The sequence below is a fragment of the Sphaerodactylus townsendi genome, linkage group LG01 (assembly GCF_021028975.2).
Source record: "Sphaerodactylus townsendi isolate TG3544 linkage group LG01, MPM_Stown_v2.3, whole genome shotgun sequence".
Lineage (NCBI taxonomy): Eukaryota > Metazoa > Chordata > Lepidosauria > Squamata > Sphaerodactylidae > Sphaerodactylus > Sphaerodactylus townsendi.
The window spans coordinates 24,346,520-24,365,068 of NC_059425.1; the positions used below are offsets into that span (position 1 = coordinate 24,346,520).

Below are 18,549 nucleotides of genomic sequence, written 5' to 3' on the forward strand. Positions count from 1 at the left end.
ACTGCTGTACTTGGTTTAGGGTTAGTCTGGGCCTTTATATATATTTTCGTAGTTTGAGGTGTAAAAGGGAGGAGTCGCCATCTCTTGTTATTTTTATTGCTGACTAGTGATGCCATGATTACTGTTGTTTATTCATGTTCCTTGTTATTGGATGTGATTATTGGTGTTATTGATGCTTAATTCTGTGCACATTTATAACGTTATGATTATTGATGTTATTTATATTGCCTATTTGTGATGTTATAATTACTGTTTTATCTAAGCTATTATTGTGATGTTATGATTTCTGATGTTTATCTATGCTGTTATTGTGATGTTTACTGTTATTATGGTGATAGTATTGTTGATGTTTTGTTGTTTATGATTGTTGTTGTTTGCCGTCCTGAACCCTATGGGGGAGGGCTGGGTATAAATCAAAATGAATGAATGAATAAATAAATAAATATGCTACTTCGTGTTTGATTTAGGTCTGATGCTACAAAAATGACATATTAAAGGTGAGGAGAGCTGTGGCTGTGAGCTAGAGCACTTAAGAACATAAGAACAAGCCAGCTGGATCAGACCAAAGTCCATCTAGTCTAGCTCTCTGCTACTCGCAGTGGCCCACCAGGTGCCTTTGGGAGCTCACATGTAGGATGTGAACGCAATGGCCTTCTGCGGCTGTTGCTCCCGATCACCTGGTCTGTTAAGGCATTTGCAATCTCAGATCAAAGAGGATCAAGATTGGTAGCCAGAGATCGACTTCTCCTCCATAAATCTGTCCAAGCCCCTTTTAAAGCTATCCAGGTTAGTGGCCATCACCACCTCCTGTGGCAGCATATTCCAAACACCAATCACACGTTGCGTGAAGTGGTGTTTCCTTTTATTAGTCCTAATTCTTCCCCCCAGCATTTTCAATGAATGCCCCCTGGTTCTAGTATTGTGAGAAAGAGAGAAAAATTTCTCTCTGTCAACATTTTCTACCCCATGCATAATTTTGTAGACTTCAATCATATCCCCCCTCAGCCGCCTCCTCTCCAAACTAAAGAGTCCCAAACGCTGCAGCCTCTCCTCATAGGGAGGGTGCTCCAGTCCCTCAATCATCCTTGTTGCCCTTCTCTGCACTTTTTCTATCTCCTCAATATCCTTTTTGAGATGCGGCGACCAGAACTGGACACAGTACTCCAAGTGCGGTCGCACCACTGCTTTATATAAGGGCATGACAATCTTTGCAGTTTTATTATCAATTCCTTTTCTAATGATCCCCAGCATAGAGTTTGCCTTTTTCATAGCTGCCATGCATTGAGTTGACATTCCCATGGAACTATCAACTAAGACGCCTAAATCCCTTTCCTGGTCTGTGACTGATAGCACTGACCCCTGTAGCGTGTATGTGAAGTTTGGATTTTTGCCCCTATGTGCATCACTTTACATTTTGCTACATTGAACTGCATTTGCCATTTCTGAGCCCACTCACCTAATTTATCAAGGTCCGCTTAGAGCTCTTCGCAATCCTTTGTGGTTCTCACCACCCTACATAATTTGGTATCATCTGCAAACTTGGCCACCAGCTACCCACCCTACTTCCAGGTCATTTATGTATAGGTTAAAGAGCACTGGTCCCAAAACGGATCCTTGGGGGACACCACTCCCGACATCTCTCCATTGTGAGAACTTCCCATTTACACCCACTCTTTGTTTTCTTGTTTCTCAACCAGTTTTTTAATCCATAGGAGGACTTCCCCTCTTATTCCTTCATTGCTGAGTTTTCTCAACAGTCTCTGGTGAGGAACTTTGTCAAAAGCCTTTTGGAAATCCAAGTAGACAATGTCCACCGGTTCACCCTGTCCACATGCCTGTTTACACCCTCAAAGAACTCTAGTAAGTTTGTAAGACAGGATTTGCCTCTGCAAAAGCCATGCTGACTCTTTCTCAGCAGGTCTTGCTTTTCTACATGTTTTATAATTTTATCTTTAATGATAGATTCTACTAATTTACCAGGAACAGATGTCAAACTGACTGGCCTGTAATTTCCCGGGTCCCCCCTAGATCCTTTCTTAAAGATTGGTGTGACATTGGCCATCTTCCAGTCTTCAGGGATGGAGCCTGATTTCAGGGATAAGTTGCATATTAAAGTGAGAAGATCAGCAATTTCATGCTTGAGCTCTTTAAGAACTCTTGGGTGAATGCAATCTGGGCCAGGGGATTTGGTAACATTTAGTTTATCAATGGCTGCCAGAACTTCTTCCTTGTCTACCACTATCTTCGCTAGTTCCTCGGATTCGCCTCCTAAGAAGCTTGGTTCAGGTGCAGGAATGTTCCTCACCTCCTCTTGGGTGAAGACAGATGCAAAGAATTCATTCAGCTTCTCTGCAATCTCCCTGCCATCTTTTAGCACACCCTTTGTTCCTTTGTCATCTAACGGGCCTACCGCTTCCCTTGCTGGCTTCCTGCTTTTGATGTACTTGAAGAACTGTTTGTTGCTGGTCTTGATGTTCGCAGCCATGCGTTCCTCATTGTATGCATGCAGAATGTTCCATGTTCATTCTTTGGGATCTCCAATGAAGACTGACCTCAAACTGAAACCCTGGAGAGTCACTGTAAATCAGAAGATACTGGCCTTGGTAGACAAATGGGAGACAGTTTGTGGGAGCAAAACCGAGGCAGTAAAGACACAGTAAAAACCAGAAGAGCAAGACAGAAAAACTCCAACCCACCCACCTACCCGCCTATCTTACCTTTGGGAGATCAGGGAGATTTTTTCACATTTCTAATTTTGCTCCATCCCATTAAAATAGTCCCAATATTGCCTGCCCCCCACCCCCGGCTGCGGGAAACTGTCATCAATTTCATGTCGCGTCACTTTTGTCTGTCCTTTTGCAAGACACCTTTTCACTCTTGGGTTCCTTGGAGTGGGGGGATGCGCTCTAAGCAAGGAGTAGGTAAGGGGGGGTTCTCGGGTTCAACCCCCCATTACATGTCTGAAGAGCCGCCCCCCCATTTGTGGGGTTTTTTTTTGTATTTTTAGTGTTTTGTTTTTGGCCTGCCGGGGGCACAGTTTTTAGACTAGCAGCACCAACATTTCAGGGATTTGTTGGGAGACTCTCCTGATGATTTACCCAGGTTTGGTGAGCTTGGTTCAGGGGGTCCAAAATTATGGACTTCCAAAAACATTGCCCCCATCCCCCATTGTTTCCAATGGGAACTAATAGAAGATGGCAGCTACACCTTTGAGGGTCCATAACTTTGGACCCCCTGAACCAAACCTCACCAAACCTGGGAGGTATAATCAGGAGAGTCTCTTACTGATAATCCACCCAAAAACAGCATCACTTTCAATGTTGTTTTAACTAGGGACCCCAGATTCTCCCTTTAAGGTGGATTTAAAAGGAGAATCTGGGCTCTCTAGTTCAAACACCATTGAAAGTGATGCTGTTTGGGGGTGGATCCCAGCATCACAGTGGTTGCCCATGGGGGGAACTCAGATTTTGCACCAGGCTCCAGTTTCCCTAGCTACGCCTCTGCCCAGAGGGGAGGGCAGAAGGGGCTGCCAGCTTCTGGCTGGGAGCCCAGTTGGTGGGAGGGGGCGGGGCAGGTGAGTCTGCTGTCCCCGGCCTCGGAGAGCTGCTTTTATAAGCACTGAGGCTGGGGGTGGGGCTTGGGGAGGCGTGGCCATACACCCTGAACCCCCTTCTCCATAAAAAATCTATACCTACATCCCTAGCTCTAAGGGTTAAAAAAAGTTACAGAGAGAGGGAGGCACATTCCAAACTCCCGCCCCGGAGAACTTAAGGTTCCTTGAGATGGCCCTGGCCCCAAATATAGCTGGGGGGAAGGGGTGCTGCAATGCCAAGGAGAAAGGAGAAGGGCATGCTTCTGAAAAATGGTTTTTTTCTTAGCCCCCCCCTCCCCCCCCGCTCTTGCTCCAGCATTTGTGGGGCATTCCAGCACCTCCCATGGTTTCCCTGGCTTTTCAGCCACCTTTTCCAAATCTTTGAAGTTGATGTTCCCAAACATACAAGCCTCCACCTTAGATCAGGGGTGTTCAACTCATTTGTTACGAGGGTTGCAGATGACATAAATGTGACTTGATCGGGCCTTGGCTGGACATGGTTGGCCCTGCTGGAAGGGCTGTCTGAGCTGGTGAGTCCAGAATAGCAAAGGGGGAGAGGGTTGGCATCAGTAGGGGGGCGTGGCTCCTCAGCTGACGACCCTGCAAGTGGGCTCCCCAAGCCAGATTGGTACAGGAAGGCAGTCGCTTGCTGAGAGAAATCCAGAGCGGGGTCAAGTAGATGCCTGGTCTGGGGAGCTCACAGTGGGCCTCCGGGCACGATTGACACCCCTGCCTTTGCTTGTCTCCCCTCCCCAGTTCTTCCTCTTTCTGTTTGCAGTCCTTCTGTAAATCGTAGTGTGTTTTTCTGCTCAACTGGGAATGCAGAAGCTCTTTTCGTTCCAAGCCCCTACAGATCATTAACCACAGTTCCTGGTGTAGAGAATGCAGGGAAGAGACTTGATCCTTCTCTGGCACATGTCTTAATTGGAGCCCCAGGCTCACTATCCAGGAGGAAGAGATGGCAGAGGGCTGAGGTGGTGGAGAAGATAGCATGAAATTTGGCATAGCTTAATGTGTAGATTCAAAGTAGCTTCTCTTTAGATTTCCTTCCATTTTTGAATTAATTATATTGTCATTAAAACTCAAAACAACATACGTACAGAAAAAACAGACAGAACGTTAGATTCTACTCCAGTAACACCTCAGAGTCTAACAAGATTTTCAGGGTATAAACTTTTGAGAATCAAAGCTCTCTTCGTCAGACCCGTCTAAACACGTGTTGGTTTCTAAGGTGCTATCGGACTCGAATCTAACTGTTCTGCTGCAGACTAACAGGGCTACCAGCTGAAACATAATGGATGAAAAGAGTGTCTTCGCAGCTTTTCACCATGGACATGTTAATGCCCAGAGCGGCCAATTCTACTTTTATTGCACCCTGCTTCCGATTTTAACCGGAAGTTCACCCAATATATTACCCTGGTATTTTTTTCTATCTCTATGGTGCATTTTCCTTCTCTCTCCCCGCCTTCCCTCCCCGCCTTTATTCCCGTCGGCCACCGCGTGAAGGGGAAAGATGGCGGCCCTCGCGCTTGCGAGAGTTGGGTTGAGGCAGGCTCACTTGCTGGGAGGACGAAGGAGACGGTTCCTGTCCCTGGGAGTGACCCACCTGGTAGGGCTCGCAGGGGCATTCATGGGGCCGGAGCCTGGCAATAGGTAGATATAGCGTGGCTGTTGCGACAGGTGACAGGAAAGCTTGGAGGATGCCGCAAGGGAAGCTCAGAAAGGAAGGGGGGAAACGCTGGCTTTTTTTAATGTCCGGAAATTTCTTTGCCTGGTTTCTGTAGGTTTTGGCGTCTTTCCCCTTTCCTTTCCATCTTGCCTCTTAGAATCATAGAGTTGGGAGAGGCCCCCAAGGGCCATCAAGTCCAACCCCCTTCAATGCAGGAATACACAATCAAAAAGTCTTAACTTTTAACGCACTCTTAAAGTTGTTCCGCCAGCAAAAGGACAAGAATGGAGAGGGTGATGTTGGGGACTGCATGATGTCTGTTTGTGGCAGGCAGGCATATACATGTTTTAAATGAATTATTTAAGACTTGTTGGTATATTGTACAGTTTCCCCCCCCCCCTTCCTCCGATAAATACAAGGTGGATTAGGTTTGTGTCCACCCACCCCTTAGTTTTATCCTTACAGCTGGCCCACCAGTCACCCAGTACGTTTCCTGGCCCAGCAGAGATCTGAACCTGGTTTAGTGCCTTTTGAAAGGAAGATTTAAGTGTTTGTGAGAACCTGCTTGTTTGTGAATGTACATAGTGAGTGAGCAGTGGCCCTCTGGGAAGTCCCAGTTGCAAACCCAGAGGTGAGCACAACAGTTACTCACTGCAGAAGATGGTGGCCACAGAGATTGAATGCTTGTGCTTTGCTCCACTCTTAATCAGATAAGAACCTCCCAATATCTTTCTTTTAGCCTCTCTCTTAGTTTTAACTGTTGTGCATTGTTAGTAAAGGTGATGTACAGTTTCTACTAAAGGATTGAAGTTAAATTTCATTGAGTTGAAAGCGGCCTTTGACTCAGTGCCCAGGAAGAGATTATGGGCGAAACGACATAATTCCTCTATTGATAGGAGACTTTTAGCTCTTATCAAATCCTTCACTCCGACATCACTATAAGAGTTAGATACCATCAAAATGGTTTGCTCTCTGATACAATAAAAACCTATGGGGAAGTAAGACAAGACAGTCTACTAGCCATTTTCTATTTGAATAATCTGGTAGAAAATAATCTGGTAGAAAATCTGGTAGTAAAACTTTTCTCTGTGATACACCTCTGAGGATGCCAGCCACAGATGCAGGCGAAACGTTAGGAACAAAATCCACCAGACCACGGCCACACAGCCCGAAAAACCCACCACAACCAGTTGAATCCGGCCGTGAAAGCCTTCGACAATACATACCCCCCAAAACAGTTTGTATTGTTTCCTTCATATGCTATATTTGGCCTGAGCAGAATCCCCCATTGTGTGTTGACTGCAGTTTCTTTGTGTTTCAGAGCCAGGAGTCAGTTGAACCCAACCCTGCAGATCTAAAATATCCAGGAATTGTTGAATCTACCGAGGAATACAAATTTGTGGAGAGGCTTATACCTGCCAGCAGAGTACCTGAACCCCCCAAACATGACACATACCCCACCCCATGTGGGTGGAGGCCTCCACAAGGTAAATATGGTGGGAAATGGGTGGGAAACCTTGAGAATCTGAGCATGACATGGACTTGTATCGATTGCATCTAGTAGGGTCTTGGACTAATGGCCACATTGTGCAGGTGGAGGATCACCATACTTTCACTTACATCAGAGATCTAATTGAGCGTGTTTGCACCTTGCCGTTTCTTTATGGAACTGGAGTATGTGGAGCCTGCCAGTATTGTGTGTAGGCACTGATGAGATCCAGAGCAGCTTAGTTTTATCAAGTCTGTTGCTTTCAGTGCACATTTCATTACTACCGTAGTAAGATCTGAATAAACCCATAGAGGCAGAAATGCTGGGTCATGTTTCAGTTTCCTTTGCTTTCTTGTTAGATCCCCCTCCAGCCCTGCCTTATTTTGTACGGCGGTCTCGCATGCACAACGTTCCTGTCTACAAAGAAACTACCCACGGCTGCAGAAAGATGACTCTTATCAGGAGGATTGAAGGTGATATTTGGGTAGGTGCTTGTCATGCTGTTGGTGTTGTGATGGCAGAGGATGGTGAGCATACAGTCCCCTAGCCCAGCTTTTCAACTACCAGGCAGTGGATTCTCTCATCAAGAGACTCACCCAGTTTTTGCAATAGAATATTAGCTCTCAGGTGAGGAACATGTTAAAAAAAAAACCAAACTGAAATCTGGCAAGTGCACTCAGGTTTCTGACAAACCTAACTGGGTGGGATTTCTCTTTTAACCGTTGTCTCTGGCACAGACTGTCCGATATCTGTGCACTGTATAGTTTCTGCTCCAGTTTGTTCCTTGCTTCGTCACTTCTATCTGCACAGCATTCTCTTTTCCATCTGAGGCCCCTTCCGCACATGCAGAATAATGCACTTTCAATTCACTTCCACAATAGTTTGCAAGTGGATGTTGCTGTTCCATATAGTAAAATCCAGCTGCAAAGTGGATTTAAAGTGCCTTATCCTGCATGTGCGGAAGGGGCCTGAGTGATGACACCCATGCCTCGTAACCCTTTTTCCACAAAATCCACTTCCACATTCCACTTTTGAAAGCTTCTTTGCTAAAGGAAGTATACCCTCTACAGCAGGGGTAGGGAACCTGTGGCTCTCCAGATGTTCAGGAACTACAATTCCCATCAGCCTCTGTCAGCATGGCCAATTGGCCATGCTGGTAGGGGCTGATGGGAATTGGAGTTCCTGAACATCTGGAGAGCCGCAGGTTCCCTACCCCTGCTCTACAGGGTCCACTTGTTTTGTAACTTCCAAGAGCCTGTATAAGAAGTTGCCCCTTTAATAAGATGCAAAGTGCTTTTGTGTAGGCATTTGCCACCATCTGAAAGATGTTGCTTTGGCAGTAGCTGAGTGAGGGCTACTCTAGAACAACTCCAAGGGAGACTGAAATATGCTAGGACATGTGACTTGTTGCATAAGGTCATTTGGCCTTCCCATCATCCCTGTGACAAATTATGCTGGTATATGGGACCCCTCTGCTTGGCTTCTTATTTGTTCGGAATATTTCTGGGCCATCTCTTCAGAGTCCTGCTCAAGGCAGCTTACAATTAAAAACTTTTATATTAAAGTACTAACGATTGGACATAAGCAACATAAAAACTATCCATAAAACAGAAGCAGATAATTTAAAAAAACCCTAATTAAAAGCCTGAGTAAAAAGATGTGTGTTTCAACTTGGTCCCTTAAAAAAGGGTAAAGTAGGGACTAGGCAAGCCTCAAGGGAGAAGTCATTCCCAAGATGAGGTGCCACTACACAAAATGCCTTCTCTCTAGTCACCACCCACCTCAACTCTGAAGTTGGGAGCACAGAGAGCAGGGTTTGAGAGCTAGCTGGCGGGCTGGATAGTATGGAAGGAGATAGTCCTTCAGATATGCTGACCCCAAGCCATATAGGGCTTTAAAGGTAATTGTATTGTTGCCAGAAACAGATGGGAAACCTGGGCAGATGTTTCAGCACTAGGGTGATAAGATCTCTGTAACCTCTCCCTGACAAGAACCTGGCTGTTGCATTTTGGAACAGCTGAAATTTCCAGATTGTTTCCTTATCATGCTGCTCTAGCATAACAAAACTGGGTTTTGTATATCAACTGCGGAACAAGGGAATAACTGTGAGTAGGACAGAGCTTGAGGGAAATCGAGGTGGAAATCCCAGCAACCCTGAATTGTTGAAAGTCAGCAGGTCCAGGTAAATCATTGGTAGAAAAGGGTAAGATGTGATTGTAAAGGGTTTGAAGAGGCTGCGTCATTCCTGCTTGGTACTTGCAGCTCGGGAGGGATGGGCATTTTTAAACAGAAAATATGTAAACTGGGTTTCTAACCTCCTCTTTTCTCCCACAGGCCCTCGAGAAGGAAGTGAAGGAATTCCTCACAGAGCTCTCTGGAAGGACACCAGCCACCCAAGTCAACGAAGTTGCCTCTTTCATTCTCATCAAAGGTTATTTTGATGAGGAACTGAAGCAGTGGCTGATGGACAAAGGTTTTTAAATAAAGCAGCCTTGGGGAAGGGCCCCTCGTTTTGTCTTCTATGAAGATCTGTTTGTTAACTGCGATGGCATTAAAACAGGAATATGGCAAAATTTTCATCTTATTTAAAACATTTATCAACCACCTTTCTCCCTTATGGAGCTCAAGGCAGCTTACAATATAAATAAAATAGCTTACATACAGATACATAGAACCAAAATCACAATTTAGGACTGCTTTAATCCAATGTCCCCAATAATTTGGGGGAGGAGGGATTAGAAGCAGCCTTACTTTTTGCACAGTGCCTCAAATCTCACAATGAGCAGCATTTCTTGAAATACTTGTCTTTCTGCATGGGTACATGAAGAAAGAAGGCCTTCCTGGTGGTCTTCTCCCAAACAAACACTTTCCCTCTCATCCTGAATCTGACATACTGGGTGTGATCGTGTAGTGGCAGTTAGGTAAAAGAAAAGCATCGGGCTGATATCACTTCATGACGTTTACTAGGCAGACTATGTTTATGGAGTGGTTTGCCATTGTGCATCCCAGCTGTCTACACTTTACTCCCAGCAAGCTGGATGCTTTTTACCAATCTTGGAAAGATGGAAGGCTGAGTCAATCTTCGGCTGGCTACCTGAAACTAACCATTGGGACTGAACTCAGATCATGGGTAGATCTTCAGCAGCAGTACTGCAGCTCACGGCCATGTGCTACTATCGGAACTTTATGCCCATGACATCTGGTGGCAAAGATCTGAGGTTGCGTAGATATGACACTACTGCCACTTTGTGTGTGATCTCCTTGTCTTTGTGTCTTTAACAAGAGACCGGCTCCTATCTTCGGCTCAGCTGACCAGTTACATTCACTCTGGCACCTTAGAAATAATGAAGCAACCCACCAGCTTCCTAGCGAAGCTGGACGTGCCTTAAGTGAATCTACAGCGTCCTGAAACATTTTAAATGAACAGCGTTGTTTTGGCTGTAGCAGACAACAAAAATGCTAAGCCTGCGGTTCGTAAACTTTAGCAAATAAAGGAACTCTCTTCCTATTTTGACTCACATACACAAGCCAGACTTTTTATTCATTTCTGATTAAACAGGAGAGAAGAACCCAGCAATCACGTCACTTAAAAGGGACCTGCGAACTAGCACTTAGAAAATACCTTTGGCTTGCACGAGATAATCATAAATTTTCTAAGGAGGAAAAAGCCAACAATCCTAGCTGTTTTTAGGGTTCCAGATATACATTGTTGGCTCTGCTGCTGTGCTCCAAAAAGCAGTTATACAGAAATTAAACAAGTGAAGTTCTTGCCAGTCTTTTGTCTATCTTATCAGGCAGTGTAAGAAAATGCTGCTCACTGCCACTAGCTTTGCTGCCTCCCATTTTCATAGCCTCGCAGTTCGTACTAGCTGGACCTGCTGCCTACCCAAAAGGAGAACAGGTGACAGCAAGTCTTTTATAGCTTCAAACATCAGAGGTTACAGGAATGAGCATTCTCAAGCAAAGATCTAACCTGACTTTACAGTCCAGAGGGGCCACTATAGAGGTTCAGAAGTCTAATTGGAGACTCTCTCCAACCAATGCTTACCCAGCTTTTCTGTCCCTATTACCCACTACCATTAGACAGCATGGACATCCTCATGGCAGGTGTCAAGCCTAAGATTACTGACAGTCAACAGTATTTGCTAAGAAGTTGGGGCATATCAATCAATGGTTACATAATGATAAAATAATATTATCTTGAATTATGTAATCCCACCTGTCCAGAATTGGGTGCTTTTCTTGGCCTACTTAATCATTGGCGGCGTGTCTGAGTGGGCGGGGAAGGCAAAAGAGCTCACTCGACTGTTGCTGTGACAAATTTCCACCTAGGATAACCTACTCTAAAAACTAGATAACCCACCTAACTACATTCCATCTCCTGTTACAAGTGTGATTCCTAAAACAGACATTCAAGCAGAGCCAGTCCAGCATAATGCAGCTTGTTGATCATAAGTCAAAGTAGACCCACATACCCACTTTGTAACTGGACTCAAAAGCAGATGCTTCCTCCTGCACATTAAATAAGATGTTGTGATGTTTAACTTGGCCCAAAGATATCCTTATTTTCAGCTCTAAGAGAATGGAAATTGAACTTGATTCAACAGACTGTAATCCTATTTTGTCAATCGCATGGTCTTCTGTAGTACCTTTATGAATTCATGGTGCCTCATGATAGTGCAAAGCATCTCAAGTCAACAGAACTTAGACAGGATGCTAGCCAAGGTTCAGATATACATGAAAGGGGAAACGTATACAGAGTGGAATTCAGTACTGGTGGTCCAAGATCTGGAACCTCTAGTCAAGGATAGTATATGTGGGACATCACCACTACACAGTTTCCACAGCTCTACTCAACCTGTTGGAACCGAATGATTCATATATCAAAGTCATGGATAAATATTACTATTTGGACCCCCTCCCCCCCATCCTAAATTACATCTCAAGGGAAATCTAAAAAATCCCTGTAAACGCAGGATTGATTTGCTGGATATGCAACCACAAACAAACAAATCCAAACCACCTTTCAAAGAGAGAGAGACAGTGCTTAACACCAGTCCGAAATAGTTACAAATGTTTTAATAAAATTAATTATAAGTTACAGCTTCACAAACAGGAAATATCCTCCTGTTCTCCAGTTCCACCATGGAGAAAAAGCAAGGAGGGGCAAACACAATGGCCCCAGGTCCACTCCTCCAGCCCAAGAGCTTTCCAAGAGGCAAATGAAGCTGTGTGTCTGGCACAAATGGGTCAGATAGGCCCACCCCTTTCCTCTCTGGAATGACGAAGCCAATGAGACAACGGTAAGACTGGAAAGGAAGGAGGGCTTGCAAACAAGGGGGGCTGGTGGTCCCAGGCACTGTGGCCACCAAGAACAAGGGATGCTGCCCACCTGCTGCATGCAAAGGAGGGTATGTATGTAGACATGAAGGTGGGCTGTGTCAGAGGGAGACAGTGCTTGGTTTGCAATTCAGCCTGTAAGGCACTGAAGATGGCGCAGCGAGCGAGTGCACCCCCATGAAGGAGGGTACAGATTGGAGACCAAACAGAATGACCCAAAGCTGACTGGAATGGAAGGCCATGGGCAGGAAGACTAATCCTTGGCGGTGTGTCTGCGTGGGTGGGGAAGGCAGAAGAGGTCATTCGAGGACAGCCATCAGGAGGTGCAGCTCACGAAAGGCACTGCCATGGCGGCCGCTCAGCCCACATTTGTTCTTGATGATGTTGCTAATGTTCTTCAGCTGCTTGTAGCACAGGCGGCACTTCTGAAGCCTGCCAAAGACAAGAGAGGAAAGCTGAGGGCCCTCCTCGATGGGTCTGCTGTGAAGTGGTAGACTCAGAGCATAAGATCGTAACAAAAGCCATGCTGGCTCAGACCAAGGCCTATCAAGTTTGGCAATCTGCCCACGCGTTGCCTGTAGGATGCCAACAAGCAAGGCGAATGCAGCAGCATTATCCTGCCAGTGTCCTACAGGAATGCTCCTTTGATACTGCAGAGAATAGGCATGCATGACTAGTAACCATGGATAGCCCTATCCTCCATGAACAGATTCACTCCCCTCTTAAAGCCTTCCAAATTGGAAGCCATTCCTACATCCTGGGGCAGGTAGCTCCACAATTTAACCGTATGCTGTGGGATCGTTTTAAATTTTTCACCCTTCAGCTTCAGCAGAAGACCCAGAATTCTAGTAATATGAGAGAGGGAGAAAAGCTCCCTGTCTACTCTCTCCACACCATGTACACACTATAGCAGGAACAAAACCAAGGAGTACATGAGGGAAGGAAGCCAAGCTGTGAGGGTACGCTGTCATCCTAGATGGGTTTTAATTAAAACAAAAACTGAAAATCCTCCACTAAATGCTGTCACTGGAAAAAACAATCATAAGAACATAAGAACAAGCCTGCTGGATCAGACCAGAGTCCATCTAGTCCAGGACTCTGCTACTCACAGTGGCCCACCAGATGCCTTTGGGAGCTCACGTGCAGGATGTGAAAGCAATGGCCTCCTGCTCCCAAGCACCTGGTCTGTTAAGGCATTTGCAATCTCAGATCAAAGAGGATCAAGATTTATTGTCGAAGGCTTTCACGGCCGGAATCACTTGGGTGCTGTGTGGTTTCCGGGCTGTATGGCCGTGTTCTAGCAGCATTCTCTCCTGACGTTTCGCCTGCATCTGTGGCTGGCATCTTCAGAGGATTATGATCCTCTGAAGATGCAACCACAGATACAGCCCTCGAGAAAATACTGCAAATACTGTTATATTCAACGCAAGATCAAGAACTGAAGCCATGAAATGCGACTTCTCCTCCATAAATCTGTCCAAGCCCCTTTAAAATATCTAGGTTAGTGGCCATCCCACCTCCTGTAGCAGCATATTCCAAACACCGTCACGTTGCGTGAAGAAGTGTTTCCATACAGTAGTCCCTAATTCTTTCCCCAGCATTTTCAATGAATGCCCCTGGTTCTAATATTGTGAGAAAAGAGAAAAATTTCTCTCTCTGTCAACATTTTCTACCCCATGCATAATTTTTGTAGGCTTCAATCATATCCCCCCTCAGCGCCTCCTCTCCAAACTAAGAGTCCCAAAGCGCTGCCTCTCCTCATAGGAAGGTGCTCCAGTCCCTCAATCATCCTGCGTTGCCCATCTCTGCATTTTTTCTATCTGGAGTATTCTTTTTTGGGGCGTTGTGACCAGACCTGAACACAATTACTCCAAGTGCAATTAATACAGCTATATAAGGACATGACAATCTTTGCAGTTTTATTATCATTCCTTTCCTAATGATCCCCAGCATAGAGTTTGCCTTTTTCACAGCTGCCATGCATTGAGTTGACATTCCCATGGAACTATCAACTAAGATGCCCAAATCCCATTCCTGGTCTGTGACTGATAGCACTGACCCCTGTAGCGTGTATGTGAAGTTTGGATTCTTTGCATCACTTTACATTTTGCTACATTGAACTGCAATCACCCTAGGGAAAGTTGAAGGCAGCAGGAAAAGAGAAAGACCCAACATGGAATGGATTGATTCAATAAAGGAGGCCAGGGCCTTCAGTTAACCACACTGTTAACAGTGGGACCTTTTGGAAGACATTGATTTATACCGTTGTGATGGGTCAGAAGCAGTTTGATGGCACTTCACACACACTGTGGAGTTAGCAGGCACATGAAGAAGGCAAAGGATTTACCAGACTCTGTGGGTCTCTCTCTGTCTCAGCCTAGTTGAAAGGAGCACAAAAGGATTTCCCACTAGGCCCTCAGGGGATAAACTATATGTGTATTTTTGGCAGCAGCTATAGTAACTGCTGCCAAAAGCATTTTTTAAAATCTGCACAGCCAAACAGCAATCCTGCTAGCAAAAGCTCCACTGCACCCACCGACTTTATAAAAACTCTTGGTGGGCACCAGGAAAGGTATTGGTGCATGCCTGCTTTTTATGTTAAGGGACCCCGCTACAGAACCCAGAGGGACCAGGAAGATGTGTCAGCAGTGGGAATCAAGCCTTCAAGCAGATGTAACAGGAAAGGGCCTTTTGCTGGACTGTCACTACAGTTGCAGAAACTCAGAGCTTCACGAAAGACCTGCAAAACAGAGAAGTGAGCAGGATGCCATCCTGTCTCCAGGATATACTACCTCTCCTCTCGGGAAATGTCCACCCCCACCGATGGCGGTGCAGCAAGAATGTCCGTAATCAGGGGCAGAAAACGCTGCAGGATTAGCTTCAGTGATGTGCAGCCAGTCTGGACGTAGCTGTCAAGACAACACAGACCACCAGTAAAAAGGAAAATGCCTTCAATCATCAACAATTCAGCCTGAAAAAGTGCAAAATGAGGGGCAGGAGGTGGCTCATGTTCAAAGGAATGTTCAGTAGGCCTGAGAAGTCTTACTGCTCAAGCCAAGGGATAAGACAACATTCTGTCAGGCTACGAAGCAGTGCTGTTAAGCGAGAATTTTCTCCCCTCAGGCCCAGGTTGCTGTTCTTCACAAAACCCACAGACTAAGCGGAAGCTTTCTGGATAAAGTCTCTCCAAGCCCAGTATTTACAAGTTTCTTCTCCTGTCACCATCTAGTTGGGCAATTCTCACTCTGAGAGATTTTACAGGAGCTTGGCCTGAACGGCAAGCAGCAATTAACAAAAAAAAGGTCCATCTCCCTCAATTTGCCTGTTCCATTGGTTAAGCGCCTTGAAATGCTCTAGGACCCTACTGCCCTGGAGCCTCACCTTTCGTATTTGCTTTGGAGAAGTTTCTCTATCTGGGGCAAGACGACAGTGCACAGGTCGAGCTTCCAGAGAGACCTGGGGAAAGATGTGGTTTTGTCAGGGGGATTGTATCTAGGCAATTGAGATACATTCCTAGCTCAATGTAATAGTTTCAAGATACAGATGTTATCACTACCGTTCTGGGACATTCTTTCCTGGATCTTTGCTTTATGGCTTCCCACGTCAGGTAGATAACTAGGCTTACCCCTGACATTTTTGGTCTCATGGGAAACGCCTTAGCTCTGAACTAACTCTTTCTCACATTCCTTGGGAAAATGGGAGGGAGGACTGATATTGGAATAAAGGAGGTAGCAAAAGCCAGGTTCACCAGAACTGGTTTTGACAAGCTGGGTGTTTTGATGCCTATCGATAAACGCTGCTGATTATCAATACAGAGTCCATTTATTACTTCAAAGTTCAAGACCTAACAAGTTTTCAGAGAGTTGCTAGACCCACCACAACCACCCTGTAAAGTCCCCAGAGCCCTTCACGGTTAAAATGAGGATCTGAAAATTTGAGGCAGAAAGCAATGCACGGGTTGACCAGAGGCCATTTTCCCCCACAGGAACACTCATGTGGGATCCAAATTATTGCTAAAACTCCAGGGAATGACTTAAATGCTCTCTGTGTGTACATTAAGCCTTGCCCAAGGCCCTCAGAACCTTCCATTGCCTCCCAACGCTAGAGGGTGTCAAGAGGTATTTGAGATCAGCTGGTCAATGCTGGCTGAGGGCTTTGAACTTCTGATGTGCTAACCAAACTACACATCCAAGTGCACATTATGAACAATTCTCCCTCCCTCCTAAGCACACGCGTGACGTTCAAGTGACACATGAAGGCCATTAACTGCATTTTCAGATCCTAATTATTTAGGCATACAACTATTCAGCCAGGCCAGCCACCTTCCTCTCACGGAAGAAAAGCTTAGCTGGGACTCCGCGTGACTTCCTGGTTGGACGATGTTCAGGAGATCTACAACAACGGAAAGGTCATTGATAGCAACAGCAGAGTCCACAGAAGTCTGAGAAAAAGGTAAAAGAAGCAGGAGGAGGATTAGAGTAGGGGTTATAGTCATGGTAAATTCTCAAGATGCAGAACTGCAGGGTGTCTGTCCTGAAGGCTTCAGCTCCATCTGCCAACCTGGGCAAGTTTCAGTCCTGCTGGTCCACGAACCAGGCACAGAGTCAGTTACCAGCCCCCCACCCATCCCCAAAAAACTGAAGAGAAAACAGCCAACTTACTGGGCGAATTTAGCTACCGCCTCTGCACATTTGGCCCTAAAGAAGATTTGCATCAAAGGAGAGATGTCCACCCTACCACCTCAGCCACTAGCACTGACCAAAAACATCACAGAAAAGCTTTTAGTACCAATGAACTGCAAACCAAAACGACAACTGCTAGCATGAAGAACCTGCTCTATAAATAGCCAGTTGCAGAATGCACCAAAACCAGGTAACTGCAGCTCCATAGATGTCAAGGAAGACTATTTCTTCAGACTGCAGAGACACCTAGGCATCTAATGAAGCAGGGCAGGAACTATGTGGCCCTGGAGCTAGGCAACCTCCTGCTTACACAGTTGGTGGAATGGCAAGCCCCATTTTGTGCTCCTGCAGACCAGCAGAGGTGTGGGCTAAAATGGGCCAAGGAGCCCTGGTTGGGATTCCCAGCTCGTTTTATTCAGTCAGAAATGACACCTTTTGGGGAATGGTTGCCCCTCCATAGTGGCTCCACCCTTCAAAAGAAAGCCAGCTTCCACCCCTCTTGGCCTTTGTCCACCAGACTAGATAGGTCCTGGGTATGGCAAAGGCTGCTCTTGTGTTCTCAGCAGCCATCTATCAGGTCAAGCATCCCAGTGTGGTCATAGGAGTGCTGAGCAGAGATATCAAATGGAGAGCTCGGCTGGGCTCCCTTTCTCATCTTAACTAGCTAATTCAGGGGAAGGGAAAGCAGGAAAAAATCCAGTCCACAGAATCTCTGGCATAGTGTAGTGGAAGAGCAGCTGGCTCTAATCTGGAGAACCAGGTTTGTTTCCCCCCTCCTCCACATGAAGCCTACTGTGTGAGCGTGAAGTACGAGAAGGTCGCCAGCCTTCTCTCAAGAGCTCTCTCCAGTTCCATCCTACCCTCTGAATTGTCCAGTTGTGGGAATGTGACTGTAAAGCTGCCTTGAGATTCAGCTTCACATCAAATTGGGGTATAAAAATGAATTTCTTCTTCCTCCACCTATGTTTGGCTGAAATGCTCCTTGGGAACCCTTTTGGTGGTAGTAGTGGGGCTTGAGGAGCTGGGATTGGAGAGTGATTAAAAAAGAATTAGGACCGAAAGTGGAATGGGGAAATGAAGCTGATGTTGACCTCTTACCAGAAGAACAAGCCTGATATCTTGGCATTGCCAATACTGCAAATGAGAGGACTGACTCACCAGAATATCCCTCTCCCCTCCCACTGATGGAAAGGAAGAGGGGGCAGAGGGATTTGTGGACAGGATCGCCGGTTGCTTGAGGTCCCAGGGGGGGCTGGGAGGCTGAGGCACAGATTGCAGAGGCTCCAAACCAAGCAGAATGGTTGGAAACCATGGTATGGTTGTAGCCTCTCCTGCACCCTTTCTCCAATGACTGAGAAATCAAGGCTAAGACCTGCTGCTTTCATCTGGTTCCCAGAACGTACAGCCTTGCAGTGCTGGGAGTTTTCCAGTCCAGAATTAGAGGCGTGAACTTCCACCAAGGGCCCAGACCTCATGAGGCAGTGTCACAGCAGAGCTGGGAGGGAGGAGGCTGGCTGGAATATGAAGGCTGGGACACTCCTTTTTGAAGCAAAAGCTCCTGGTGGCTTAAGGCGATTTGGAATCCCGGACGGCCACTGAGGGCCAAGGCTCCAGCCTCAAACCCTGCAGTGCTTGGAATCGCTTTATACCTCTCTCAAAGCAACGGCTTGCCTGTACTGGTATGTCTCCAGTGCTCCACACAGCCCACTTTGTTATCCAGGTTTCCTTGTGCCCGGCTGTGTAAGCTCTCACTGCTACGTAATGGTAGCCAGTGGCC

At 46.1% G+C, this 18,549-nt stretch overlaps 1 protein-coding gene across 1 annotated transcript; it reads left to right on the forward strand.

Moving 5' to 3' along the window:
* Positions 1-5,048: 5,048 nt before the first annotated feature.
* Positions 5,049-9,323, forward strand: MRPL49 (mitochondrial ribosomal protein L49). The gene is made up of 4 exons (XM_048514116.1): positions 5,049-5,201; positions 6,583-6,748; positions 7,110-7,234; positions 9,085-9,323. Exons 1-4 carry the CDS (start codon positions 5,106-5,108, stop codon positions 9,229-9,231), a joined length of 534 nt encoding a protein of 177 aa, XP_048370073.1. The 5' UTR covers positions 5,049-5,105; the 3' UTR covers positions 9,232-9,323.
* Positions 9,324-18,549: the final 9,226 nt, after the last annotated feature.